General features: G+C 50.8%; 11 protein-coding genes across 11 annotated transcripts; 5 read left to right on the forward strand and 6 right to left on the reverse strand.

The window, feature by feature from the left end:
• Window positions 1-59: 59 nt before the first annotated feature.
• Window positions 60-1,064, reverse strand: ASPVEDRAFT_130237 (polyamine acetyltransferase; the record flags this gene model as incomplete). Its single annotated transcript, XM_040806698.1, has 2 exons — window positions 60-608; window positions 675-1,064. 2 exons carry the CDS (start codon window positions 1,062-1,064, stop codon window positions 60-62), a joined length of 939 nt encoding a protein of 312 aa, XP_040666834.1.
• Window positions 1,065-3,100: 2,036 nt separating this feature from the next.
• On the forward strand, window positions 3,101-5,356 carry arg2 (acetyl-CoA:L-glutamate N-acetyltransferase; the record flags this gene model as incomplete). The annotated part of the gene is made up of 3 exons (XM_040814577.1): window positions 3,101-3,151; window positions 3,215-3,382; window positions 3,446-5,356. 3 exons carry the CDS (start codon window positions 3,101-3,103, stop codon window positions 5,354-5,356), a joined length of 2,130 nt encoding a protein of 709 aa, XP_040666835.1.
• A 197-nt stretch (window positions 5,357-5,553) lies between these two features.
• On the forward strand, window positions 5,554-7,173 carry ASPVEDRAFT_166486 (sterol homeostasis protein ARV1). Its single transcript, XM_040808647.1, has 3 exons — window positions 5,554-5,783; window positions 5,834-5,887; window positions 5,948-7,173. The coding sequence occupies exons 1-3, from the start codon at window positions 5,595-5,597 to the stop codon at window positions 6,962-6,964; spliced, it is 1,260 nt and encodes a 419-aa protein (XP_040666836.1). The 5' UTR covers window positions 5,554-5,594; the 3' UTR covers window positions 6,965-7,173.
• Window positions 7,010-7,967, reverse strand: ASPVEDRAFT_40613 (uncharacterized protein). The gene is made up of 4 exons (XM_040812181.1): window positions 7,700-7,967; window positions 7,542-7,625; window positions 7,375-7,427; window positions 7,010-7,304 (listed from the first exon to the last, which is right to left on the reverse strand). The coding sequence occupies exons 1-4, from the start codon at window positions 7,708-7,710 to the stop codon at window positions 7,225-7,227; spliced, it is 228 nt and encodes a 75-aa protein (XP_040666837.1). The 5' UTR covers window positions 7,711-7,967; the 3' UTR covers window positions 7,010-7,224.
• A 248-nt stretch (window positions 7,968-8,215) lies between these two features.
• Window positions 8,216-9,870, reverse strand: ASPVEDRAFT_40615 (BAR domain-containing protein). The gene is made up of 5 exons (XM_040812182.1): window positions 9,781-9,870; window positions 9,496-9,669; window positions 8,886-9,435; window positions 8,686-8,817; window positions 8,216-8,631 (listed from the first exon to the last, which is right to left on the reverse strand). Exons 1-5 carry the CDS (start codon window positions 9,813-9,815, stop codon window positions 8,599-8,601), a joined length of 924 nt encoding a protein of 307 aa, XP_040666838.1. The 5' UTR covers window positions 9,816-9,870; the 3' UTR covers window positions 8,216-8,598.
• Window positions 9,871-10,281: 411 nt separating this feature from the next.
• On the reverse strand, window positions 10,282-12,065 carry ASPVEDRAFT_40617 (uncharacterized protein). Its single transcript, XM_040812183.1, has 3 exons — window positions 11,053-12,065; window positions 10,909-10,999; window positions 10,282-10,854 (listed from the first exon to the last, which is right to left on the reverse strand). Exons 1-3 carry the CDS (start codon window positions 11,629-11,631, stop codon window positions 10,364-10,366), a joined length of 1,161 nt encoding a protein of 386 aa, XP_040666839.1. The 5' UTR covers window positions 11,632-12,065; the 3' UTR covers window positions 10,282-10,363.
• ASPVEDRAFT_614219 (uncharacterized protein) lies at window positions 11,823-12,511 on the forward strand. Its single transcript, XM_040815572.1, has one exon. The coding sequence runs from the start codon at window positions 12,014-12,016 to the stop codon at window positions 12,377-12,379; it is 366 nt and encodes a 121-aa protein (XP_040666840.1). The 5' UTR covers window positions 11,823-12,013; the 3' UTR covers window positions 12,380-12,511.
• A 126-nt stretch (window positions 12,512-12,637) lies between these two features.
• On the reverse strand, window positions 12,638-15,879 carry ASPVEDRAFT_129343 (putative C6 finger domain protein; the record flags this gene model as incomplete). The annotated part of the gene is made up of 3 exons (XM_040806628.1): window positions 12,638-15,019; window positions 15,093-15,664; window positions 15,729-15,879. The coding sequence occupies 3 exons, from the start codon at window positions 15,877-15,879 to the stop codon at window positions 12,638-12,640; spliced, it is 3,105 nt and encodes a 1,034-aa protein (XP_040666841.1).
• Window positions 15,880-16,450: 571 nt separating this feature from the next.
• On the forward strand, window positions 16,451-17,953 carry ASPVEDRAFT_130439 (25S rRNA (adenine645-N1)-methyltransferase; the record flags this gene model as incomplete). Its single annotated transcript, XM_040806724.1, has 1 exon — window positions 16,451-17,953. One exon carries the CDS (start codon window positions 16,451-16,453, stop codon window positions 17,951-17,953), a length of 1,503 nt encoding a protein of 500 aa, XP_040666842.1.
• Window positions 17,954-18,212: 259 nt separating this feature from the next.
• pup2 (proteasome core particle subunit alpha 5) lies at window positions 18,213-19,320 on the reverse strand (the record flags this gene model as incomplete). Its single annotated transcript, XM_040817225.1, has 5 exons — window positions 18,213-18,492; window positions 18,617-18,960; window positions 19,080-19,158; window positions 19,225-19,237; window positions 19,296-19,320. The coding sequence occupies 5 exons, from the start codon at window positions 19,318-19,320 to the stop codon at window positions 18,213-18,215; spliced, it is 741 nt and encodes a 246-aa protein (XP_040666843.1).
• Window positions 19,321-19,696: 376 nt separating this feature from the next.
• ASPVEDRAFT_52111 (gamma-tubulin-complex subunit SPC97) lies at window positions 19,697-22,528 on the forward strand (the record flags this gene model as incomplete). The annotated part of the gene is made up of 4 exons (XM_040814578.1): window positions 19,697-20,045; window positions 20,100-22,084; window positions 22,146-22,360; window positions 22,447-22,528. 4 exons carry the CDS (start codon window positions 19,697-19,699, stop codon window positions 22,526-22,528), a joined length of 2,631 nt encoding a protein of 876 aa, XP_040666844.1.
• Between the last annotated feature and the right edge of the window lie 2,108 nt (window positions 22,529-24,636).

Raw genomic sequence — 24,636 nt, forward strand, 5'->3', positions numbered from 1 at the left:
TTGGTGAAGAGTATGCTAGTCAAAAGCCGGAAGAAGAAAATACTCATAAGAGAAAGCCACTATATACTCTCAGTGGCAAGTTCACTCATTGAGTTCAAGTGCCTGAACGCAGTTAGCAGAGAAATTAAGGGGCGATGTAGGGATAAAAAACCGACCATATCTGTCCAACCACCTCCTCCAAACTGGCACTTGCTTTGCCCCCGGTTCTCAAAGCCAAAAGACTCGTAAAACGGTATGAGGTGATCGTGCACAATGATCACAATACGATCTGCAATAGCTGCCTCCCGGATTCTTTGGATATAAGCCTTCATCAGTGTACTCCCAACCTGTTTTCCTTGGTGTTCGCGCAAAACTGCTACAGAATGAATTGCGATCGAGCTTCCGTATTCGTCGTGGCCAACGGTCTCACCGTCAACTACTGTTGAGCGCTCGGTTTTCCAGTCGGCCGGTAGTTCCATAGACTTATCCGTCACATGGGGGTTGGACGTCCTGGTGGCGATAACGTGTCCGACAAGAGTTGGGCGAGGTTTAGGCTTGTCTTCTTCGAGAACCGGAAGGGTGAACAAACCGAGGCAGAGCTCGGGACATCTTCCAAGGCGATAGGAAAACTGTTAATTGTATCCGAATCAGCAAAACTTGTGCAGACGCAATATACGCGGGTAATGATATCGTACCTTATCGCGGGAACAGCGCTCCTGCTCGGGGAATGCCTCTTCTACGGCAACACAGTCGTCCACGTTCGACTCGGTCAAGACCTGTACAAAGGGGTGCAAGTCGTCTAGTTTTGACGGCTGATGCACAGGTGGACGGCGGAACCAGTATGGGTATTCGTTGAGATCGTCATGGTCAACGGCGACGTAGTCCTCGTCAACCTCCTCGTCGTCATCGTCCTCATCAGTCTCCAGCGGCAGACCGTTCGCCATGAACGCGCCCGTGTGATCATGTGTTTCTGCCCGCGAGAGATCGCTGCCGGTGATAGGCAAAGAAAATCCGTCGCCGTTGGATAAGGGCTTGAGACCGTTGATGGGGTGGTCGGGAATCTGGTGATGTGACTGGTCCGACATGGTTTAGAACTGCAGGGGTGGTGAAGTATGAGGCGTGGGGCTTCGAGTAAGTGGGTTTTGTCGTGTGTATATATAACAACAGCGGTGTTCGGGGAGAGCGAGTGTATGCAGAGTGAGAGATGGTCTGGAAGGAGCGATTGAGAGGTAAAGTGTGGACGGTAGATTAATCCGATCGAAAAAATGCGAGGGAGCCAAAGTCGGTGGTGGGCTGGTCACTGGCCACCGGTGGGGCGGGAATAATGCAGGCGATAAGCCTTTGAAGAACCAGAAGAGATTGTTTCAATCCTGGTCGCTGATAGCCGAGAATCTTAGCTAGATCTTGCAGGCGGCGCTTGCAGAAGTCAGAACCTTGGTCAAGTTAATGCTCGCCATCGTCCAGGCTCAACCACAAGTCGTTCCTCGCTATTGAGTTTGAAGAGTTTTCATCCCGCAAAAGGCGGGGCACCAGGCAGTTTGTGCTTTGATCTGCCTCTGGTGCCTCTCCCCCACTCTGATCTTATCTGAATGAACCCTTTGTTGGTCTCGACTCTCATCTGTACAAGAGGGCGACTCGAGACTCGTTTTGGACTCCTCGCTCTCCCAGTGCGCTTTCCGAGGCCCTGATGGCTAATGACCCATTCTCCCGCTTTGCCTTCACAGTCGAGGTGGCATGCGCATTCTATTCTTGACTAACTTTGGATTTGGATGGATATAGCTTCGTTTCCATAAACCTTGAGCCCAGCAGGGCTCAGCTTACTTGGGTTTCTTCACGGCATTCTTTGTCGAGCAGCTTGATGACAATCATGGCGTTGTTCACCTTCTGTATCAATGGACCAGAATGAGATGTGTCGCAAGTTTAGAGGCAGGCTCCGAGTGTCACGCACTCAGTGTCCCTTTCAATGCACTACGCAATCGCCCGGACAACCTGAGAAGAGAGCCACCTGGGATTGCACCTCATGTTCTTTTTTTCCAAAGACCCCGTTGTGCAAGAGCCTGGAAATGAGTCCTTTTGTCATCCAATCTAGTACAACAGTGCCTGCACACAAGCTTTTGAAGAACGTTCTCCGTCTCTGCAATTGACTTCGTCCCATCAACTCCCACGCCTTCAGACCGCAGTCTGTTTCCCTGGAACTGCAAAGCTTGTAATTTCAATTTGAGTGCGTCCCATTGTGTCTGACAATGCTGGAGTTGGGCAACAAGATCCAGGCCTGGCCTGGAGGACATAGGTTCTACAACGACCAACGTCCATGGTCGTAAATCGGCGGTATTCGCAACAATACCCAAGGGATCTGGACTTGTGTGGAGTGTGGGAATTGGGGCCAGCCTTTTTGATAGTTGCCTATTGTGGGAATCAGTATACCACGGGTTTACACCGAATACTCGTACCTAACTATAAAAGACTGGACGGAACAATACGTCTTCCAATGTCAGTTATAGCCGACGGTTTGGATGCAATCGTCTAATGTTTATTCATTTTCGGCATTACTGTTGTCGATATAGGATATAGTTCACTTGGGTAGGAGGAATTCCCATAATTTTGGGCATTCGCGTCCTTTCTACTTCAACTTTGCCGTGGATCGAACTTTCTATCCGATTGCAATATAGACATGGTTTCCCGTTCTAACACTGCACATCTCCATTTAGCCGTAACCTTGGCGTGGGATGGATGCATTTTCGGCCGCCCTCCCGACGTCTGCGGGCAAAGAATTACGTAGCTTCGACACAGCACCAGCACTAACAATTACAGAAATCCATCAGAATGTCTCAGCCAAAGCGTTTGGTCTTCCAGAACCCCCGCGTAAGACTTGATAAAGACGGAAATGCTCGGCGTGATCGGCCTCGGTACAAACCGCCGCAGCCGAGAACGGAGCGGTAAGAGGCCGCATCGTCATTGACTCACGATTTCCCTCACGATACCGACCCATATTTTTTTCTCCTCTCCCCCGATCCGCCAACTGCTCCGCACAATGTTCTCTGTCATTCCGGTTCCTTGAGGAGCTTGTTTGCCGTCTGTTCCTGTACCTGGTATGGAATTTCGACACATCCAAAACTGAACCATGAGCTCGAGGGCGCTCCCGTGGTCGCGGGTCACGCAGCCGCCTCTCAAGGTATGAGCCCTACATGTCAATTCTTGCGCAAATGTGTCTAACCCTTGTCGTTCTTGATTCTAGCGGTACCCGACCGTTTTCAATGGCACTGACGAAGCTTATTCGACGACTCCTCGTCGGTGTTACTCTGCCTCTCGCGATCACAGAGTCATCCAGAGCGCCGGCTTCTCCTCCACCAGCCAAAGTTATGATCGTCTGGGCCGTCGAGCGAAGGAGAAGTTGCTCGATCGGGTATGTTGCACCAGCTCTTCAATTGGCTCTTCGCTGTAGTTCTGATGTTTGGCCCGGTCTTAGGAATTCTTCATGAGCTTGTTGAACTCGGCATCTACGAAACGTGAGGCGAAATCATACCTCGCCCGACTCAAGGCGCAGCATCAGGCGAAGTCCCAAAAGAAGCCGCCGAGCAAGCCGATAGAACAAAACATCACCGAGTCACTACCTTCCGGAGTCAACTTGGGGAATTTCTACGGTGCATCGAGAACAGTGTATCAAAGCCCTGTTTTCAGACAAGATTCAACCCCGGCTCCAAACCGGAAGGAGATGCCAGAGCGACTGCACCTGGCGTTGGTTAAGATAAAGACGCCGCAGCTCCTGGATGATTTCACTTTGAATGGAGTGGCCAAAACGCTTTCGCAGATCAACCGGCTGGGTATGGCCTGTTGTGTGGTGGTCGATCCCGGGTCGGATGGTGATGCCAGTACACTGCGAAAAATCGCTACGGAACAGGTGGGCCGCATTGCGACAGCAGTCGATGCTCAGCCGGATTCAAAATCCTCCCATCTAGATTCAGTCTTATCATTCTCGGCGAAAACACCAGACACACCAACTGTTTCGTCTCGAAAGCAACTGCTCGGCCCGTTGCGTGATGGTCATATCTTAATCGTTGCGCCTATCGGTTACACGGAGGATATGCCAAAGGCTGTGATAATACCTGCCAATGATGCTGTTCTTGCCTTGACAAAGGAGCTTGCAGGCCTGGCTTTGGCCCCCGACCCTGACGAGGACCCGTTAATTACGGCCGACAAAATCTGCATTTTACAAAAGGAAGTGTCTTTGGATCGAGTTATTCTGTTAGATCCGTTGGGCGGTGTTCCAGCTTTCAGGGGACCCCAAACATCTCACGCTTTCATCAATATGGATCAGGAGTTTGACAATATCAAGAACGAGTTGCTCCAGGTCCGCGAGTCGACTACTGAAAGCCAGGGCGCGAATATGGTTGCTGATTCTATTACGGAAAGCAATCCATTCTCGAAATTTGCCAGCTCTGAGATTGCCTCTGCGCCTTCGAAACAAGCGATGTTGCCTGCCGGCGTCGGTGAAGTCACAATCGATGGTCACTTGGATAATTTGAGGCTTTCACAGCAAACGCTGGCCATGCTTCCCTCTGCCTCATCTGGGATAATCACTTCTCCGGTTGAGGTTGCAAACTCCGCACGTCCACCTGAAGTAGCCCATTCCGAGCTGTCAGTCGGCACACGACGACAGAGAAACCCTCTTATCCACAACCTTCTTACGGATAAGCCTCTTCTTTCATCCTCTTTACCTTTGAGCCGGCGAGCGCGTGGCTCGCTTAACCTCCCAGCACCTCCTACGACATTCGTCAAGCGAGGCATGCCCGTCAGTCTTATCCCGAACCCACACGTGCAGACGTGGACGGCCCAAAGCCGCCCAAACCTGACCTTGGAAGATCCTACAATTGATCTTCCACGGCTGGTACATTTGATTGAAGACTCTTTCAACCGAAAACTCGACGTGAAGGACTATCTTAATAGGGTAAACGGCCGACTAGCCGGTTTAATTATCGCCGGCGAATATGAAGGTGGTGCGATCCTGACTTGGGAACTACCTCCTGGTGTGGAAGACGACGGGAGCGAGGCTAGTACGGCCAGGATGGTGCCTTATCTCGACAAATTTGCGGTTCTCAAACGCAGTCAAGGCGCCGGTGGTGTTGCAGACGTTGTGTTCAATGCCATGGTGCGGACATGCTTTCCCAACGGAGTATGCTGGCGTAGCCGCAAGGACAACCCGGTGAACAAGTGGTATTTTGAGCGGTCGTTGGGAACATGGAAGCTCGCGGATACCAATTGGACTATGTTCTGGACGACTCCTGATCTTCCTGACAAGGTGCAGATGTTTCGGGACTACGAGGAAGTTTGTCGGAGTATTCAGCCCAGCTGGGCAGATGACACAGGAGTCATCGATTGAGCTGTATATATATTCATGCTGCACATAAAAATAGACTAGAAAATATACACTGGCGACGGATTAATAACTATCGTGTTCTATACGGTGTTTGTCGAGACCCTAGACCCATGGTAGGCTCACCGCCTTCGGCCTTATCGCAGTCAACAATCGCGATAGTCTCTCATTTTCTCCTCTCTTTGTTTATACTTGACCTTTATATTTTTTAACGTCAGTTGCCCGTGATGGGCTTCCGGTGACGATGCCGATCTGCATCGAATGCTCGTATCCCGTCTCACATCTGTACAGTGCCTACAGCCGTGCTGATGATCGATCTCTGGGCAAAGGCGTGCGCTTGACGCAATGTCCGCACTGCAAAAGATTCGCCGACAAATATGTCGAGCATGACTTTGTGGTTATCTTCATTGATCTTGTCTTGATCAAGCCGCAGGTTTGTTACTTGTATATGTCATTTATTGAACAGCAATTGACTCTTAGAAGGTATACCGCCATCTGCTCTTCAACCGCCTTGAAGGGGACGAGCACAAGTTTGATGTAAGGGAAACCCTTTCACTGAGGATGAATTGTTATATTGACCAATGCCTTCTAATATAGCGCTCTATCACGCGACTCGGCGTTCTTCTCCTCCTCTTTGATGTTTACCTTACCTGGGCGCGGATAGAGAAATCTCCGTACATCGACAAGACATCCCTCTCGCACGCCCCCATAATAGTGCAATACCTCTTCTTTTTGAGTTTGAACGCACTCGCAACTCTCGCCCACCATATTACAGTCCGTCTCTTAGCATCTATACTCGTCCCATCACGTACGAAACAGCTCGACCCTACTCCCAATGTGCCTCCAACGGAAAACCCCCTGGTTTCGTACCCCTCGACACCAATTCTTCCCACCTTCGGACAGACACAACAACAACCTCCGACCCCCTCATCATCGCTAAGCCCGCCTAAAGCCGCAATGCAAAGTCCATCGCAAGAGCTTCCAGGCGTCGAAAACCAACGTCCACTTCAGCCTTCCAGTCCGCGCGATTCGTTCTGCGGGCTGCCCCCGCCTCTTCGTCGCGCATCTACAACCCCAATCCAAACAGCCCAGCCATCTCTTCCACCATCCCACGCGACTCCGACTGCCATTAGTACAGCTTTATTTGTAAGCAGCTGCGCGAAACTTTTTCCAATCCTCCTCGTCATTTGGGGCCCGGACGGAAGCGGCAGCTCCGACTCTAGCCCTAGCTCTAATGTCAGTCCCGACATAAGCTCGACGATAACGCAGCCGAATCTGGCACAGCGGGCATTAGGTGGGATAACGCCTACTATAGCCAGTTCAACGGGCTCTTCAACTGGTGCTTCATCTGTCTCCTCGTCGCTCCTGCAAGGCCTAGTCCAGGTGATGCCTGCAGCTATACCAACAAGCTATCTCGCGAACTTCGTTGACTTGCTAAGCTCGCTATTTACGCTCGGGGCGGCAGACACGCATCTTGTGCTGCTTAGCAATATCGAAGCTCTCTATATCCTTCTGGGATGTGGGTACCTACGTGCCATGGCACTGGCCGTCGCGGGACTGGTAGCTCGGTGGTCAGTGCAGAAGGTAATTCTGGGAGCTGTAGGTGTTAGATGAGTGTTCTGTCTCAGTGTCAGCATTATAAGAATTAATCAATAGAAAGCAATGCCAATGGATATAGATTAATCGACCAGTAGAAAATAACTATACATAAATATCGTCCTGTGTTGGAATATGCAGACACCACCCATCCTTAGTTACTTCTATGCGGAGTAGACACCTTGACGCAAAAGTCATCTCTTAATCTAGTTTCGCCATAACTATTTCAGCTAATTCCCAACAAATTCCATCATCCAACCCCAATAAAAAAAACAACACTACTGCGGTACGCGGTCGGGTCGAATATCCGCCCTCTTCGGCGCAATAAGGGGATGCCACTGCGCCAGGAACGTAATGGCTAAAACCAAAAATATTAGCATACCAATCTTACAAGAAATCACAGAGCAAGGACAGGGAAAAGCACATACCCCACATCAAATAACAACTCACAATCGAGAGAATGAGCGTGCTTCGCCAGAGTCTTGGGACCAGATACAGTTAGCATAGTTTACTTGCAAGATAATATAACCGCAACCACTGCAACGGAGGGCAGGGTAGGTAAGGTGAGGTGAGGTAGGGGGCAATGAAAGCATACGTCTGGTTATCACCCTTTGGGCTAAACACCCAAGCCGCAACAGCGGCACCCACGACGACGATGAGGCCGATTAGGAGACTCCACCTATATACACACAGTATTCCGTTAGCTTCCTTTTTCTCCTTACTTTCCTGCATTCGGTGTCGTGGTGAATTTACCCGTTTGCCATATTCGCTGGAACTTGTGCTGGAATGAGGTGTCTTAGACGGTGGGAGGTGGAAGAATGGATGGACTATGCAGAGGGGACTGGACTGGGCCGGCCTAGTCTAGTCTATTCTCTTCAAGTCCAATATTCGGGCCCGCGACGGGTTTGAGTATGTGAAGGAGGGAGAGTCTATGGAATTGCCTGGCGCCGTTAGTTATCGGATCAGGATCGCGGAGGTCGTCGCGGAGATATTGGCTTGGCGGCGGGAGTAATCGAGCGGGAAGCGATAGGGACTTCGTACGTGGAAAAAAGGCAAGAATGGATTGGTATTGGCGTAAGGTCCGTGGCCTGTGAGTTGAGCTTTAATGATTGATGGTGCTGGCCGATGAAGCTTCCCCGATACTGCCAGATGGAGATCCCGCTGATGTGGCTTGGCAGGTGTGGCGGTGCAGTATATTTGGGCTAAAATCACCAATCAGCACCGATTTTGCTTCTAGAAATAGGTGTAAATCAAATTTAAATAAGGGCCTGGTGTGTTAAAGAGTATGGATTTATAAATGACGTGAGAGCATGTGTTTAGTGGATCCCCTTGTATGAGTTGAAATTTCAGGAGGCCGTGACTAGGGGTTACAGCGATGGGAATAGCTACGGAGCGCCAGATAGAGAATTGCTTTGGTTCAGGCAATGTGTCTAGTGGGCAGGGGGGTTATTGGAAATACAGTTAATTTCGATGAAGGATTTAGAGGGTTCGATTAAAACCACATCCACCGTCCAGGGATATCAAACGTCCTTACAAGTCCAAAACAAAAAGGTCACGAAAGGTGGTAGACTGGGTGGAAGAAGAAAAGAAAATCAAGAGATATGGGTGGTTGATAGGGTAGACAAATAACAAATATCACTGATCACTCTCATCTATGCGCCCTCGCGGCTCTTGCGGTAGCTGGCCTGCGGTATATTGTTAGTTTAACTTTGCCGGAGACATGGAACGGAGTGTCCTACCTCTTGCTCAACCTGAAGCGAGTCAACAACAGGAGCCAACTCGCTAAGAATTTCGTAGGATCGCTTGTGGTATTCCAGCTGTGCAGCGATAAGATCGGCGAGGTTCCTCAGGGGCTCGGGGGTATCAAGGACCTAATATCAATTTATTAGCAACAGCACTAGACAGTTTACCCCTCAGGGCCAGACAGCCGTATACGTACATTCTTCATCACGCTCACGGCCTCTTCCGTCTGCCCGACGAATTCATCTTCGGCCTGCTCGATCTCAGAACGAGCCTCCTCACTCAGGTTGTCCAAATCAGCGCTGTGCTTGGCCTTGACAGAGTCGAGCATCAGACGAGCGTTCTCGACATTTCTGCGCGCCTTTGCAGCAAACATCAAGTTCGTGTTAAGAGTGGTGTTCCACCCAGCTAAGAAGCGTGACTGGATCTGAGCGTCCTGCGCTAGACGGGCCTCGCCCACCTTCTCCGAAGCAAGCGCATACTTCTCCAAAGCAGTCGCAAGGGGATCATCGCCGGTTGCGGTGGACGCGAGGGTCTGCGACCCAGCTAGAGAAGAACGCGCAATGGCATGACTAAAGGTCTTGGGCTGGGGTTTGGCTGCCGGGGGAGCGGTCAGGGCGGCCTGAGCTTCGGCAGGAGTACTGGCCTGCGAAAGGAGCTGGACTTTCTCGTTGATGGTGCGGCCTAGGTCGTTGAAGGATTCGCGGATGTTGGGTGGGTAGTCGTAGGGTTCGTTTGAGTACTGGGAGCTATAGGCACATCATCGCATCAGCGCGGATCCTCAGTTAGAGCTCAAGCGGAAAACGTACGTCACTTGAAGGAGCTTCTGGTGCACCAGCTTCAGAGCGTCAACGCGCTTCTCTAGGTCGATGTACTCAGCAGGGAGTTGGGTCTTGTCCTCCACCTGGCCCAACTGCTCCCGGATCAACTGCTGTGTGCGGGCAGCGAAGGGCGTGAAGTTTGCACTGTCAGAAACAAGGTCACCACAGATATGTCAGTATTCATAGACCAAAAGAGATTGCGAGCGATCTATAATAACCGGATACAGCTTCGGGGGGGTGAAGGTAAACATGTAGGCTGCCGTCTAATCTCACCTGAAGTTCTTGCCAAATGCCTGGAACTTATCCATGATTGATACAGGCCACAACAGTCCAGCTGGTCAAATGAAGAGAAAGGAACAAGTTATGGTCAGCGACTCGAGAGTAGAAGCACTGCTGTCTTGTGTGTCGTTTTGTTTGGGGGAAAGATGGAGAGTGGACACTTGAGTGAGTCGAGGCCTCCCGCACCGCCTTGCACCGCCACTGCAATTGTTTCACATGCAGGGTGTAAGGGGTGGTTCGTGCACACGTGACAGATTGACAGCTACTAAGTATATAAATGTATGGCAGTCATGAGAAGTAAATTGTGAATATAAACATAGAAATAGAGAAAATGAGAATTATCATATCATGGTATCACATATACTTCCATCCATCGTATCATGTTCCATAACTCTGAAGACTAACAGCACAAAAACCCCTGAATCAAAAAACCCGAGATCATCCACAAAACGACTAAAACGCAAATCATAAGAAAGTCGTCATCAAATTAGCAAGCTACGCCCGGCGCCAGCGTTTAAGTCATCGTTGCAAGCATGCGACGGACGGTTCGCGAGGACGGCCCTAGTGCATATGTCAGTTATAATACTCGGCTGCGGATTTTGGCGATCGCAAAAATACCTCTTCGATCGCGTTTGACCTCCAAAATCTCCTCTTGGTCGCCATCACCATATAGCGCAGTGCTCGGGTCAAATGGCGGTCTGTAATGGTCAATGGCATAGTCATCAAGATCACTATCGCTATCCCGCGGACGTATGACCAAGGCATTGTGACTGGGATTGTCGGAGCGCTCGGAGCGGCGTTCCAACAACATGCGCGGGGGTGATGAGTGGCGGCGACGGCGTGGTTGGATAGAAATCGAACGTGAACGTGAAACTGTTCTCTTCGTTGTAGATGTGGAATAATCGTACCCACGACGGGGAGAAGGCGAGAGATATCGATCGGGCGACGGCTCGACTATCAGAGTCTCGCTGGCTCTAGGACTCGGCGAATAGGTGCCCATCACAAATCGCTCAGATCTTCTGCGTCTAGATGTCGCTCGGACGGGAGACCGTGCTCTTATAGGGATGGCTAGAATCACGGTCAGTCCGTAAATTTAGTAGATAATTGGCACGTGGTTAGTACCTTCAGCCTGGCGCCTGATCTCGCGACTTCTCTCAATGACAGCATCAATCTGATCCTTTGAAAGAGCTAGCTGGATGATGACTAGGTCACCCTAATACTCGTCAGAACCAAGAATAGTGAGGGTGGATCTCGTTGAGCTGGTACCTCTTCTTCGTAAGGATAGCCAAATTCACGAATTGCGCGAGGATGAACGAGTTTCTCCGGCATGCGTGTCTTTCCCTTGCGCGGATACGGCTTCGCATCCTCTACCTTCTCTCGGTACCTAGGCTCTCGCTCTGGAACCCGAATGGCTTCGTACTCTTCTCGCAGCGGCACGCGGCGGAGCGGAGGCGGACTTGGTGGCGCTCTTGGAAGATAACCACGGTAGTACTCGTCTATCTTGCGGGAGGGCACGCGATCGAAGGTATCCAACGAGGACTGTCGTCGGAGCAGCCTCGGTCGGGGAGGGGGGCTTTCAGCGTGACGGCGCTCCTGGCGGACCAGAGCGCCTCTGTGAGCAATGTGGTCATCATCGTAATGCCTGCTCGGCATTCGGGCAGGAGGGCCATAGCGATCGGGGTCATGTATGCGAGAATCCCAACGGCCTTCGTCTTCAAACCGGCGCGGTGGTGGTCGGTCCAGAACCGCAGGTCCACGGGAGTGATGGCGGCCGCGCGACTCACGAGAATGGTGGTCCGAGTCACCGTCCAACATGGACGAGAGGGTATCAGAGAACCGGCCCATAGTATCGGATGACCCAGAAGGGGTCAGCGTGGGCGAACCGTGGGTGACGCTGGCGGGTGACAGGAACCGCAGGCAGCAGTTTGGTGTGGTGGGGTAAAGAACCGCGGATGAGAGGGACAAAGAGAGCGACCGTTGAGTCGTGTATGCAAAATAGATTCGCTGTAAGAGAACAGAGAGGACTTCAATGGCGCCTGAGGATAGGGGGAAAAAAAGTAATCTAGATCTGAGGAGCAGAAAAGACTGAAGCGCTGCCTAGTGCTTTATAATTGCTGAGCGATGACGTCTGTTTGAGTCTGGGGATCGTCTTCACTGCGTCCTAAATATAGGCGTAACCATCATACAGCTAGTATGGTAATATTTCCCTTTCTACGGCTGTTTCTGTATGCGCCTCGTTCGTCTGCTGTTTGCCGGCGTTTCCAGTAAAAAAAAAAAAATGTGTATAGGACACCGTTCCTGGCTCGCATGCTCTTCCTGTCTCCAGCCGACAGCCTGCGGAGGACTCCGTAGGCCCACAGGCGACAGCAGCGCATCCGCTGTACGTTGGCCATGCAAGTCTTGCGCCTCGCCGTTGCGATCTACACTAGTCTCACTAGTACCTGAAACTTGGGTGCTTCTCGCCCAGTTAATCTCGCTCCATCGGAAGCGCTGGTCCTGCACTGGAACTAAATCGGCTTTCTGGTCAAGTCTCTGTTATGTGACTGGGTGCAACGGCCCGAGCTGGCGTTGTTGGCGTATCGCCAGCATATGAGTGTTTGCTGCAGGAACAAAGCAGAGCGGCAGTCATCTGAAAGCCAACGTCAGAGCGCAACTGCTGTAAGCGAAGCAATGAATCACTACGACAACAGATTTGCGTATGTGGGTTATAGAACCATCCCGTCCAAAGTACTGCATACTAGCAAAGAAATAATATACTAAGTAAATCAAAATACATGTCACTTGTAGATGCCTTATATATATAGACTTGAATATTCGTCGAGTTTGCATCGTGATCCTGCATGCCCTGGCATCACATATGGGCAGCCTGTTCACGGTCCTTTTCGTTTTGCTCGTAATCAAGGTCATCTATACTCAGGATTCCCATTGCCCATGTGGGAGGGAGCTTGTTTATGGTGATAAACCGTCTCTCGGTGTTAGCAACAGAACCTGTATACCTCCATGCCGGCGGCTGCGGGACGCTACTCCCTTCTCGACGCTCGTATGGGGGACCACGTCCTTGTTGTGCAGCGGCCATCCAAGCTCTCTCACACCCTCGAGCAATCGAACTCGCAGTCTTCCATCCGGTCAGACGGGCAATGTCACCCAGGACAGTTATCGTCCAGTCACGCTGATCTGGTGCCATATACTGAACACCTGCAAAGAAGAGAGGCACAGTTGTTTCGATCAAACAGGATCCCACCGACGGGCTGAACCCTTCAATTCCACCACGGCCGTTTTGTGCGCCATAGATGCCTGCTGCAATCCTCCCAATGGTTTGAGCTATACCTGCAGTTGTACTGGCTGCGTACCCAGCCGCTACATACATCGCGGGGGGCATGACTGGGTGTAGTCGAAGCAGGGCGAGGCGGCCTGTGTAGTAAAACCCCATTAGACTAGCCATGTTGAGTGTGTGGTATTGAATGGCGAGACCGAATGGGGAGTGTATTGGCATGGTCATATCAGCCGCTAGAGGCAAGAAGTCGGGACCAAGCGATTGTGCATACATCTCAAATGCCGCCAATATGCTCTCCCACTCGTTTTCGGCCTCATCGTAGGACATGTCGTCACCTTCGTCATTGTGCTGATGTGAGTCACGTCTATCTGACGTGGTTGCGAAAGCAGCAGGTAATTGCCTAGGCCCACCTGAAGGGACCATGCCGTACATAGGAGGAGCTTTCGGAGGGGAACCAGGCTGGGCACTGGCCGAGTTATTGGATCCCATACTACTACTAGGAGGCTCTTGAGGCCCTTTCCTTGAGTCCGCACTAGGGGGTGGACCAAAGCCACCAGATCGACGAGCTCCAGCGGGACCACCTGGAGGACCAGATGGAGCATTAGGCGGTGTCTGGCCTGTATTTGGAGGACGCGGCGCGAATCGAGCCATGAACCGACCGAATTTAGCATCCGGTTTCCATTCCGACCCAGTGGCTTTGGCGGCATTTACCTTTCTTTTCCTGTCCCGTACCGCAAAGTCCGCAAGTCGACCCATGAGCAAGTGCAAGTGGTCCGCTGAGCCATAAAGATCGTTCTTTAGCCCCAAGCCCGCACGCGGAGGACACTGTCCCCATTGTGAAAACGGCAAAAACAATGGACCGGCACTGATAAGACTTTGCAGCCAGTCTTGCTTGCAAAACCACCAGTATAGGTCGCTTTGGACCCGGAAGGTTTCAATATCTTTTCGGGTAAAATATTGCTTTCGGGACTGGGTGCCCTCCTCCTCAACCTGCCCGAACTGGTCGTAATTGACTACCCGCCCTAGAAAACTTCCTATGATATTCTGATCGATGCCCATCTCTAATTCAGCAAAGGGATCATCACTAAACGCCGAGTTGCCTAACATATATATATCCTCAAAGAAGCTGTTGGTATTGCTTCGCTCAAGCCACCGACGCCGTCGTTGCGCGCGGAGATCGCGGGTTATGCCAGCAAAATCTATCTCGCGGATCAATTGAGCAGACCCTGCCAGGTGATTGTTCCACTTGAAATGATCGGCTGTCATTACTTCATAGTAAGCAAGAAGCAGCGTGGCCGCCAGTGTCCCCAATTGTTTCCGTTGCATAGGAAGGCCGACCGCTTTACCGACTCTTCTTAGTGCATACTGATAATGTTTGAGCGAGGCCGTGGATGGAGCATCCTGTAAATACGCAATATGCAGGCCTCCCAAGGCTAGAATAGCCTGCTGCAATGCCTGGTGCTGAAATGCTTTGAGAGGAAGCGTATACGTCCACAGGCCTTGTTGAGCCATTGGAACTGGAGCACCAAGCATGGTAGATTGACCTGTCCCATGCCGCTCGAAAACCGATATTGCTGGACCAGTGGCATGTATAAAGTGAAGGAAGATCCGTGCTGTCTTTGGGTTGTTTAAAGGAGAGGAGCCGAATGTTGGTTGATAAAAATCCAACACATTGACCTCGTCCAGGTAAGTAGTAAAAAGACGGGCTCGTCCTACATCTCGATTCGCAGAAGCCATGACCATATTCAACTGGTTGAAGTCTTGCATGGCCACTTGGTCTTGCGCTTCCTCGTCGGATTCAACATCGTAATAATCATCACCCTCCTCCTCGATATAGTCAAATGGTGACAATGGCGATACAGGCGAAAGAAATTGGCTATGCGGGGCACTCCTTTGATGCTCTGAGGATTGATGTGCATGTAATGTAGTATCTTGAGGCGCCGGAGTCGGGTCAGGAGCCTATAAATACGATCAGTTTTTCCAAAAAAAAAAAAAAAAAAAAAAAGGCGACCAAAATGAGGGCGAGCTTTACGTGTACATTCTGGGAGTGTTGGGAATAGGCCATTGAACCCACCGGCCCTTGGGTATTCCAGGTCTCGCTCTCATGCTGGGCGGGGCTGCGGTCGTTGGCGGAATATTGAGAGAAGTCATTTGAAGCGTAACTTGATGGTTCTGCCCTTTGTTTACCTAACCCAGCCGATTGATTTGCAGGCTTGTAGGTCGATGGTGTATCTGGTAAAAGTGTCTGAGCCGGGACGCTGAATTGTTTGGGGAAGGAAGCATCAGCAGCATGGAAGTTCTGATGAAAGCTACTAGTAGAAGGTTGTGGTGGTGGTCTATGTTCTGAACCAGGGACTGTAGGAAGTTTCGGGGCCAGCATCGGCCCATGGGTACCAGCCGATGTTAATTGGAAATCGATTTCGCCCTCATATCTGGTGGGCGGGGGAACGGGCTGTGGTGGAAGGGAATTCGGGACCCCAGGAACACCCAAAGGGTTTTTGAATATCAATCGTTGGGCATAGCCTTTACACTCGCGCTTCGACTTGGTGCAGTTCTTGCATATGGGTTTCTCTTCGCCGCATTTTATGCGGCGTTGTCGGCAAGCTGATTACATTGAGTCAATGAAGTTGTTCAAGCAGGCAGACTTTCTATCCACCGATGGACGTACTTAAGCATCCAGTTTTGGTGCGTTTCCTCGCGACCTTTGCAACAGCCAGCTGCTGCGTTGACACATTCCTGTAGGATTCGTCGCCCGCTGTCGGTTCAGGCCTCAGTTGCGTATCTGGCGGGAATTCGTTGATGGGATTCACATTCTCCATATCAAAAAAAGTGGGTTCCCTTGGAGAACGGATTCCATAATCAGAGACTACAGGAGGAGCGAGGTGGATAGAGTACAGCCATCAGATGGGACTGCGGGGAGATCGAACTGAATGTCAGTTGTTTGTTCGTGGTGCACGGGCCAGTTCGAGCCACGAATGGCGTTGATTGGCTCTGGCCTATCACGTTCCAGAACTCCTGCGAAGATCGACGGCGAGGATCATCCTCGGTTCTCTGGCTCTGCGCAGGATCCAAGCTCTGGGGAGGCCTAACAGATAAGCCGTACGGAGGCATGTAGGAACTTAGCAGATTCCTACTAACTTTACTCTATTATCGGGTCCTTAAAATGAAGTTTGAAAAATTTAAGGTATCCGGACGATGATCCATTAGGCGGTGGGGGATCACCAGGACCGCCTTTTTAAGCCGGCAGAAATTACGGCCGAACACCAAAAATTTCTTGCAGATTCCCGGACGCTTGGTGATCACACTTTGAGTCTATTTCCAAGACACAGGCTATTGGACCATTGCAGCTCATATATTCCGAGAAATACAGCTGTTGAATTGGTTACAACCATGTTTGCGGTACCTGGTTGGTCTGTTTCGGCCTCTGCTCTCAAACCGCAGAGTGCGCCGCAAACTCAAACTCAATCAAACGACTCGCCCAAATCGAGTAACAATGCAGGTTCGAAGAAGCGCAAGCGAGATGATCAGGTCACCAAGAAGAATGTCGATCAAATGTACCGCCGTCACATTGAAGGGTCGAAGCCTGGAAAGCCCAATTCCGCCAAGCCTGGGCCGGCTGAGAAGCCCTGGAAGCGGAAGCAGGAGGAGAAGAAACAGAATCTAAATTCAAAGGCAGCTGAAGGCTCAGAAGCAGCACCAGTGGGGCAAGACTCTGAAGAGGGCAAGGGTCCGAAGAGGAAGCGAAGGAATAAGAACAAGGGCGCCCAACAACAGGCCGAACAAGAAACCCAAGCAACTTCCAATGAAGACACTGCTGCTCAATCGATTCCATCGGTCCCGCCAAAGACAGAGGCTACTCTCACGCCCCTCCAGCAGTCCATGCGACAAAAGCTGATTTCTTCCCGTTTCCGTCACTTGAACGAAACCCTTTACACCACCCCGTCCGCAAAGGCCCTCGAGCTGTTTACCACGAACCCCGAACTCTTCGAAGAGTACCATGCCGGTTTTTCTCGCCAGGTTAAAGAATCGTGGCCTTTGAACCCAGTTGATGTTTATATCAGTGCCATCCGCACTAGAGGAGCCGTCTCATCTGCTCCGAAAAAGGGAAACAAACCAAATCAACAATCCCGGGCCCTTCAATTACCGCGACGACCGAACGGTGCCTGCACCATCGCCGACCTTGGCTGTGGTGATGCGCAGCTCCATCGTGCTCTGATTCCTTCCACCAAAAAGCTGAATCTGAAGCTTCTCAGCTTTGATCTCCACGCCCCCAAGGACTCGCCAATCACCAAAGCCGACATCTCCAACCTACCTACCGAAGATGGTTCTGTCGACATCGCTATCTTCTGCCTCAGCTTGATGGGCACTAACTGGGTTTCATTCGTCGAGGAAGCCTGGCGGGTCCTCCGTGGCGATGGCAAAGGCGAATGCTGGGTGAGCGAGGTGAAAAGCCGTTTTGGCAAAGTTGTGCGCAAAAAGGCCCAAATCGGCGCCAAGCGGACACTTACCAAAGCGGAGAAGAAGAAGCTCAAGAAAAAGAAGGGCGGTGACGATGATGCTGGGTCAGATGTCGACGATGCGGACGTCTATGCGGAGGACGCCCGCCCCACACAAGATGATGAGACTGACATCTCTGCATTCATCGAAGTTTTTAGGACACGAGGATTTGTTCTCAAGTCTGAGTCTGTGGATAAGTCGAACAAGATGTTCGTGAAGCTGGAGTTTGTGAAGCAAGGTGGTGCTCCGACGAAGGGCAAATATGCATCTGCTGCTACTGCGGCCCCAGGACCTGGGAAGAAGAGGTTCATTGAGAAGCCAGCTTCCGCGGATCATGGCATGTCGCCGGAGGAAGAGGCGGCTGTGCTAAAGCCATGTGTCTATAAAATTCGGTGATTGGGTACCTGCTGAACGACCATTGTGTATAAATCGTTATCGTATATGATACCAGCGTTTGATAAAATAAAAGTCTCATACACCCATTCATCCGATGCCCAAACATACGCTAATTACGTATAAACGAAGAAAAAGTAGCTGTTTCACGGTCATTAGACGAGGTTATTGTTCTTTTCTATGTGAGTCAAAGATAACCCTGCGATGTATAGCACACAGATATTATGACGAACCCATCGCAGGTTCCATATTCGAACCGTATTTATTGGTTTCCACCCAGTTGCGCCACAGCTCGTCCCATCTCCTCATCGCTGTAGATACGGAAGCCCTTTTCCTTAGTGACGCTCGCCAGCTGGACGTTCTTCGCGTCTAGCTTTTCCTCCATAACCTGCTTCAGTGTCTTCAAAACTAGTGTCTCCGCCTCGGGAAGCGTCAAGGAACGGTGGTATTCGTTCTGCAGTTCTGCCTGTGCCCCCTCACTTCCGGACCCGATGGCCTTTGCGTCATAACGGTAGAATGTACCGGAAGGTTCAGCGTGATACCTAGAATAGAACAGAAAAACGGATTAGTGGATATGTTCGGCCCAGGAAACATGCAACAGGATTGTAATATAGCCTCGGGAAAGCAAACAAGCAATCAGAAGTATATAGAGGGGGAGCAACGTACAGCTGAGGGCCATCCTCGTCAATACCGGCAATTAGAAGAGCAACACCAAAGGGTCTACTCATGACGCTCTCCTCATCATCTCCAGTTTCTCCGAACCGCAGGGCCAAGTCACAGATCGCCTGGGTGCAGCTCTCAACCCGTAGAGGTTCAGCGTAGTGGAAGGCATGGTTCTGGGTTTCAACACGGGCGTGTTCAACTAAAGATCGGGCATCTGCCTGCAGGCCGGACATGGCACATCCAATATGCTGATCGATTTCAACGATCTTTTCGACCGAGGACGCCTCAAGGAGAGTAGATGTGACACGCTTCTCAACACCCAGGATGACACCTTCGGACGTTGCTACCTGTTAGGGGGTCAGCGTTCCTGTTGCTACCATGGCCGAGACAACATATGGAAATAATTTTGTATAGACGAGGGTACAAAATCATGGCGAGAGACACTGGGGAGGGACGAGGGACATACACCGATCGCGGTCGAACCGAGCTTGATAGCTTCGAGGGAGTATTCAACCTGGAATAAACGTCCTTCGGGGGAGAAGGTGCTGTAATGATCATATTTAGAATGGGCGCTAGAGTGACTCGGAAGTTATGCGGAGAGGGTATCATACTTGATTCCACGGTCTGCGAGCAAAATCGTTAGGACGCCGGGGTTTTAAGTGGGAAGTCAGATGGAGCTTACCGTATTCTGATCGCGCGATGAACATCTTGAGTTATTTGAAAGGTACAATGGAGATAAACAGAGAGTATGCGAGAAAAGTCGTTGAAACAATATTCAAAACTACTCGTCAAGGTGCCGGAGATTGAGGTATAGGAGGGGTGTAGGGAAGCTGGAGCTCTGGATGAAGCTCTGAAGATGATAGACTACGCAAGTCGCAAGTGCCTGGCGGAGATCTCAGGCACTAAGGCAGCAATCACACCCACCGCTCCAACCAAACAACGGATGGCCCAAGACCACCATGATCAAGCGAATAGCTCGTCTTCGGTGCGAAATCCCTGCCAAACCCCCCTATCTATGCATAAGCGGTTTCGTTATCTTCATCTAGGGGGTCTATGTCCATCAATGACCGCCGTACCAGCTACATGAACCCACCACGACCCCGCGTTTCGTCCAGTCGCGTCGGCGATGGTGAAAAGCCCGGTTTACGCGGCGGCACAGCTTCCCCATTACAAGCAGAAAATATGGATCACCGCGGAAGCACGTCGTCTCAGAAGAGCAAAGCCCCACGGGACAATGTCACATCTGAAAAGCGAACCGAGCGCCATGTAGTTCAGACGAAAGAGAAGCTACAAACCCGTACACGGAACCCAGTGAGGGAGTCACCCAGCGCAGGGAATCGGGGAGATGGAGACAAGTCGCGCTCGAGACGACCGAATACGGCGACCAACCATAGTCCTAGCGTTCGAACGAAGGAGAAGGAGGCCCCGGACGGTGAGCTGCTCGTCGGAATTTGGGATCTTTGCGATACTGACTCTTGCTATCTAGCACCATGGAACCCGCAAGCCTCGTTGATGCCCTACTCTACTGCTCCGTTAGCAACTCGTGTATCTGCCCCTCCACTCGCCTCCGCACTACCTCAGTCCCTTCATCCGACGCCGCTACGCGAGCTGCCTACCGGTGCGCAAGAAAAGGCAATACTGGAAGATCTTCTATTTGTGTTCATGGGATTCGAGGGCCAATATATCCAATATCACCCTCAATATGACCCAACTACGGAAAAGATCCGTTTAACAGGGCCAGATTTCCAGCTACCATCGGGATTAGACCCAACGTTGAGAGACCTTACGCGGTCCATGTTGAAAATGGCGACACATTACAGTGCTCTTGAAGCCTTCGTGGAAGTCCAAAGTCGCGCGGAATATGGGGCAGTGAGCCACGCGCTATGTGCCACAATTCGAAAATTACTAAAGGACTATTTGATCCTCGTTGCTCAGCTAGAGTCGCAACTACTCAACAACCCAACCTTCACTCTTCACGTACTCCATCTCCATACGATGCCGACCAGCCAATGTTTAGCTCAACTATACTCTTTAGGTCAAGAGCTGCTCAGACGGAACGGTCTCTTGGATCAGGACCTCGATGAGTCGATCGATGATTTCGATGATGTTGATAACATTCTTGAGCAACTCAGAGAAGGGGGTGATCTTATTCCTGGGGCAATGTCTAGCAAGAAGATATGTAAAGGAGGCAATGTTTTGCGGCTGCTAACCGAGCGGCTGGCGACCTTTTCGGGCGATCCAACCACGAAGACGCTCCTGGAAACCCTCCTTCGTGAATCTAGCAGGCCATACATGACAATGCTTAATGAGTGGCTTCATCATGGAGGGATCAAAGACCCCCACGCGGAGTTTCTCGTCAAAGAGCAGAAGTGGATTAAGCGAGAGAAGCTGGAAGAAGACTACACCGACGAGTACTGGGAAAAGCGCTATACTATCCGCGATAACGAAGTGCCCCCGCAGCTTGATAGCGTCCGAGACAAGGTTCTTCTAGCAGGGAAATACTTGAATGTGGTACGGGAGTGTGGAGGAGTGGACGTTAGCAAGGCGGTTAAAGATGTTCCAAAAACATTTGATGACCCTCGCTTCCTAGAGAACGTGAACGCCGCCTATACCTATGCCAATGCTTCCTTGTTGAACCTCCTATTGACTAAAAACTCTCTCACCACTCGCTTCCGCTCCCTCAAACACTACTTTTTCCTAGACCGGTCCGATTTTTTCTCTTATTTCCTCGAGCTTGGGACATCCGAACTCCGCAAGCCTGCTAAAAACGTCAACGAAAGCAAGCTGCAGTCGCTCCTTGATCTAGTGCTGCGCCAACCAGGCAGTATCGCCGCACAAGATCCATTCAAGGAGGATGTTAAGGTCCGGATGAATAAGGTTGGACTTACTAAGTGGCTTATGCAAGTCGTTAGCGTCTCTGGAATTGATCAAGATAACCCAGAGGCGGCATTGGAGAAGTACCAAGCTCCGCAAGCAAGCGGCGACGACGACAAGGACATTGTCGGTTTTGATGCTCTTGAGCTCGATTACTCCGTTCCATTCCCACTATCCCTCGTTATCAGTCGGAAAACAGTACTCCGATATCAACTCATATTCCGTCACCTGCTGTCACTTCGCCATCTCGAAACCATGTTATCATCTGCCTGGCTGGACCAGAGCAAAACTATGGGCTGGCGCCATAGATCGTCTGACCGACGGCTGGAAATGTGGAAGAGACGCGCCTGGATTCTCCGGTCAAAGATGCTCGTCTTTGTCCAGCAACTACTCTACTTTTGCACTGCAGAAGTAGTTGAACCCAACTGGCAAAATCTGATGAATCGCATGAACGGTACAGACGCAGACGGGTCGGAAGTAACTGTAAACGGTACTAAGCAAGTCAACCGAACTGTTGATGAACTTATGCAGGACCATGTGGATTTTCTAGACACCTGCCTTAAAGAATGCATGTTGACGCAAGCTAAACTGCTCAAGGTATGTTTTCCCTTCTGTTATTGAAATCTCTTCTGTTGCTGACAGTCGATGTTTCAACTAGATCCATTCAAAACTCCTAACCTGCTGCACAATGTTCGCGTCGTGGACCTCGTCACCACTAGGGCGCGCCCTGACTTCAGCTGACCCCGAGCTAAGCTCAAACCCTGCCACCTCTGACGGCCGAAGCTATGACCCGACTCGGATAGGAAAACTTGAGGACACATTGAAGCGATATGAAGATCATTTCGGTCGCCATCTCCGGATTCTCATGGACAGGTAAGCAAGCTACTCTGCTAGCCCTCCAACAGGGCACTTCCAGCTCCAATTACTGCTCATTGTACAAATGCTCACATAATGCACAGCTTAAACTACTTCGCCGCAACGGAAAGTGTCGTCTTGCTGAAACTAGCCCATGCCCTCAGCTCTATCAGTAAGGAAGACTGAGTCAATAATGGAGGCAACCCGAAATTTGCCGGCTGGGACCATGGTGGGACACACTTACTTCGTCGTCGCGGTCCTGTGTAAAAACATTTTCGGGTTCTACTTCTAACCCACCAGGACTGCAGTGTCGTGTATCACGAGTTATCCCTGCGCTGATCCACCAACCTAACGCAACCCTGCAGGGAGCCAGGGACTAACCAGGTGTCCGTCCACGGTGTAGAAAGATGTTTGGACGTGGCCCCAGACACCTCCGGCCATTTTATCGAATTATCGTTGGTCTACGAGATCGAGGAAAACTCATATTCTAGTTTCGGCACTTCTCAGGGTACCCACATCAGAGATGAAACTTTTTTTTTTCTTCATGACTTTCATTCGGCTAGGCGCCTAGGTTTATTATGGGGATCGATGTTGATCGATGTTGATCTCTTGATCTCGGGAATTTTCATGTTTTGTTTTAGCAGTGCGTTCAAGGTTCGAGTAAGGGTATGTATGTTTTACTGTGGGCGGCATGGGGTTGACTAGATAGGTTCGGAATACCCTTGGGCTTAGTTACCAGTGTCAATAGACGATAAATAGTATTATTTATTTCGCGATTTCAAGAACACTACTCTTTTACACCGGAGAGGAAGACTGTGTCAGGCAGGATGATAGGCAGGAGGTATAATCTTTGCTCTGGGTCCCGAGGGAATTGGGCGCGGGGCGGCACCCACTCGTGGACGCGGGTCCAACCGTGGCCCCCCAAATCCGGTCTCTGCTTCCCGAAGGTGAACCGTGGCTCTGGGTTCCCTAATCCCTACCAAGAAACCCTCGCCCAATATCAATGGTTATAACTCGTTCGTACAGGACCCGACAACTTGGGTATACTCTGTATCAATCCGGGCCAGTTGGAACAGACTTGACATGCATGAACCCCCGATGACTTACATGAATAATACGCCCAAGAGGACGCCCCTCCATCGTTTTCGCACTTTATCAATTCGAGGATAGTGTGTCCCGCTTCCATGCAGTAATTCAAATCAGGACGTCAGCTTTCCGTGTTTTTTCGTCCAAGGTGCCGTCTGATGCCACCGTGTTCAGGCCGCCGATTGCCTGATTTTCCCTTCACCCAACCTAAAGGGAGCAAATCAAACCTACACTTCACTTGGATGAATTAAACTCTCGTCCCTTGTCAATCCCTCTGAACGAGAAAACATGGGAAATACTTACTGCAAATTGGCCCGTTTCAGGTCTCCACAGCCGTTGCAGAATATGGCCCCATCGCTCAACTTGTTCGTGATGAGGGTCTGCAGAAAAGGACTCTGATGTCATTGGCTAGTTTCCAAAGCAGGTGCATATTCATTCGCCTCCCTGCTATTCTCGATTTGGGTAGCAACCCGTCCGGATGGTCGTTTAGTTTGACTTATTCAATAGGCCCAAGCCAAAGAGCAAGCCTTGAAGGAGCGGTGAACACCTTGCGTTGGTGTAGGGGGTGGATGAAAAGGAAGAAGTATCCAAGAAATCCTGCAGGCTAAATCACCCCTCCGAGGGGGGACTTCTGAATCCCCCCCCCCCCTATGGACCCGCCGAAGATTATGTGAGTCTGCTATTATTCTCATTTTGTCCACTGATCTGTGCATACTGCAGAAGGCTCGCTCCCTCGAGATTCTCACCATCGATTCTGGATGCTGGGGACCCTGCTTGATGCCAGAAGAATGAAGAATCATTTGGACCAGTCTTAGTATGTGTTGTCCAAGTATGTCCGCGGCTCTTTGGACACAGATGACAACAGGATCAAGCCACAATATAGACACAAGGGTCCTCCTAAGCCCTAAGAGGCCTCACCTGCGTAATCGATAAATCGCTTCTTGACCTTTTTGCTCCAACCGGCCCTCGGAGTTTTTCTTTGCGAATCGTTGCTCCTCCCGGACATTCGGGTTACGTTTTCACCATGTTGACGACATGGCCAGTCCTCGGTTCGTCATTTAGATTCCTGTTTAGGATCTGGTCGCCTGCCTGACGTGCATATGTTCCCAAATGTTATCGCATTACTGTAATAGTGTAATGCTCATAGCATCCCCACCGTTGAGTCTTCCCGTGACTGGTTATGTGGAGGCCTTGTCTCCTTGAGGTTG

Source organism: Aspergillus versicolor (assembly GCF_001890125.1).
Source record: "Aspergillus versicolor CBS 583.65 unplaced genomic scaffold ASPVEscaffold_4, whole genome shotgun sequence".
Lineage (NCBI taxonomy): Eukaryota > Fungi > Ascomycota > Eurotiomycetes > Eurotiales > Aspergillaceae > Aspergillus > Aspergillus versicolor.

Excerpts from the sequence above, each read along its gene's own strand:
- ASPVEDRAFT_40613 (XM_040812181.1), bottom strand. Across the intron at positions 7,428-7,541 it reads CCAAAGGGTGATAACCAGAC|ACTCTGGCGAAGCACGCTCA; the intron begins GTATGCTTTCAT and ends TCTGGTCCCAAG. Across the intron at positions 7,305-7,374 it reads GAGTTGTTATTTGATGTGGG|CCATTACGTTCCTGGCGCAG; the intron begins GTATGTGCTTTT and ends TTTTGGTTTTAG.
- ASPVEDRAFT_166486 (XM_040808647.1), top strand. The coding sequence starts at position 5,595 with ATGCCGATCTGCATCGAATGCTCGTATCCCGTCTCACATCTGTACAGT. Across the intron at positions 5,784-5,833 it reads TTGTCTTGATCAAGCCGCAG|GTATACCGCCATCTGCTCTT; the intron begins GTTTGTTACTTG and ends GACTCTTAGAAG. Across the intron at positions 5,888-5,947 it reads GGGACGAGCACAAGTTTGAT|CGCTCTATCACGCGACTCGG; the intron begins GTAAGGGAAACC and ends CTTCTAATATAG.
- ASPVEDRAFT_614219 (XM_040815572.1), top strand. The coding sequence starts at position 12,014 with ATGCGCCTCGTTCGTCTGCTGTTTGCCGGCGTTTCCAGTAAAAAAAAA.
- ASPVEDRAFT_40615 (XM_040812182.1), bottom strand. The coding sequence starts at position 9,815 with ATGGATAAGTTCCAGGCATTTGGCAAGAACTTCAG. Across the intron at positions 9,670-9,780 it reads GCATTTGGCAAGAACTTCAG|TGACCTTGTTTCTGACAGTG; the intron begins GTGAGATTAGAC and ends ACATATCTGTGG. Across the intron at positions 9,436-9,495 it reads CAGAAGCTCCTTCAAGTGAC|CTCCCAGTACTCAAACGAAC; the intron begins GTACGTTTTCCG and ends ATGTGCCTATAG.
- ASPVEDRAFT_40617 (XM_040812183.1), bottom strand. The coding sequence starts at position 11,631 with ATGGGCCGGTTCTCTGATACCCTCTCGTCCATGTTGGACGGTGACTCG. Across the intron at positions 11,000-11,052 it reads GCTATCCTTACGAAGAAGAG|GGTGACCTAGTCATCATCCA; the intron begins GTACCAGCTCAA and ends GACGAGTATTAG. Across the intron at positions 10,855-10,908 it reads GATCAGGCGCCAGGCTGAAG|CCATCCCTATAAGAGCACGG; the intron begins GTACTAACCACG and ends CCGTGATTCTAG.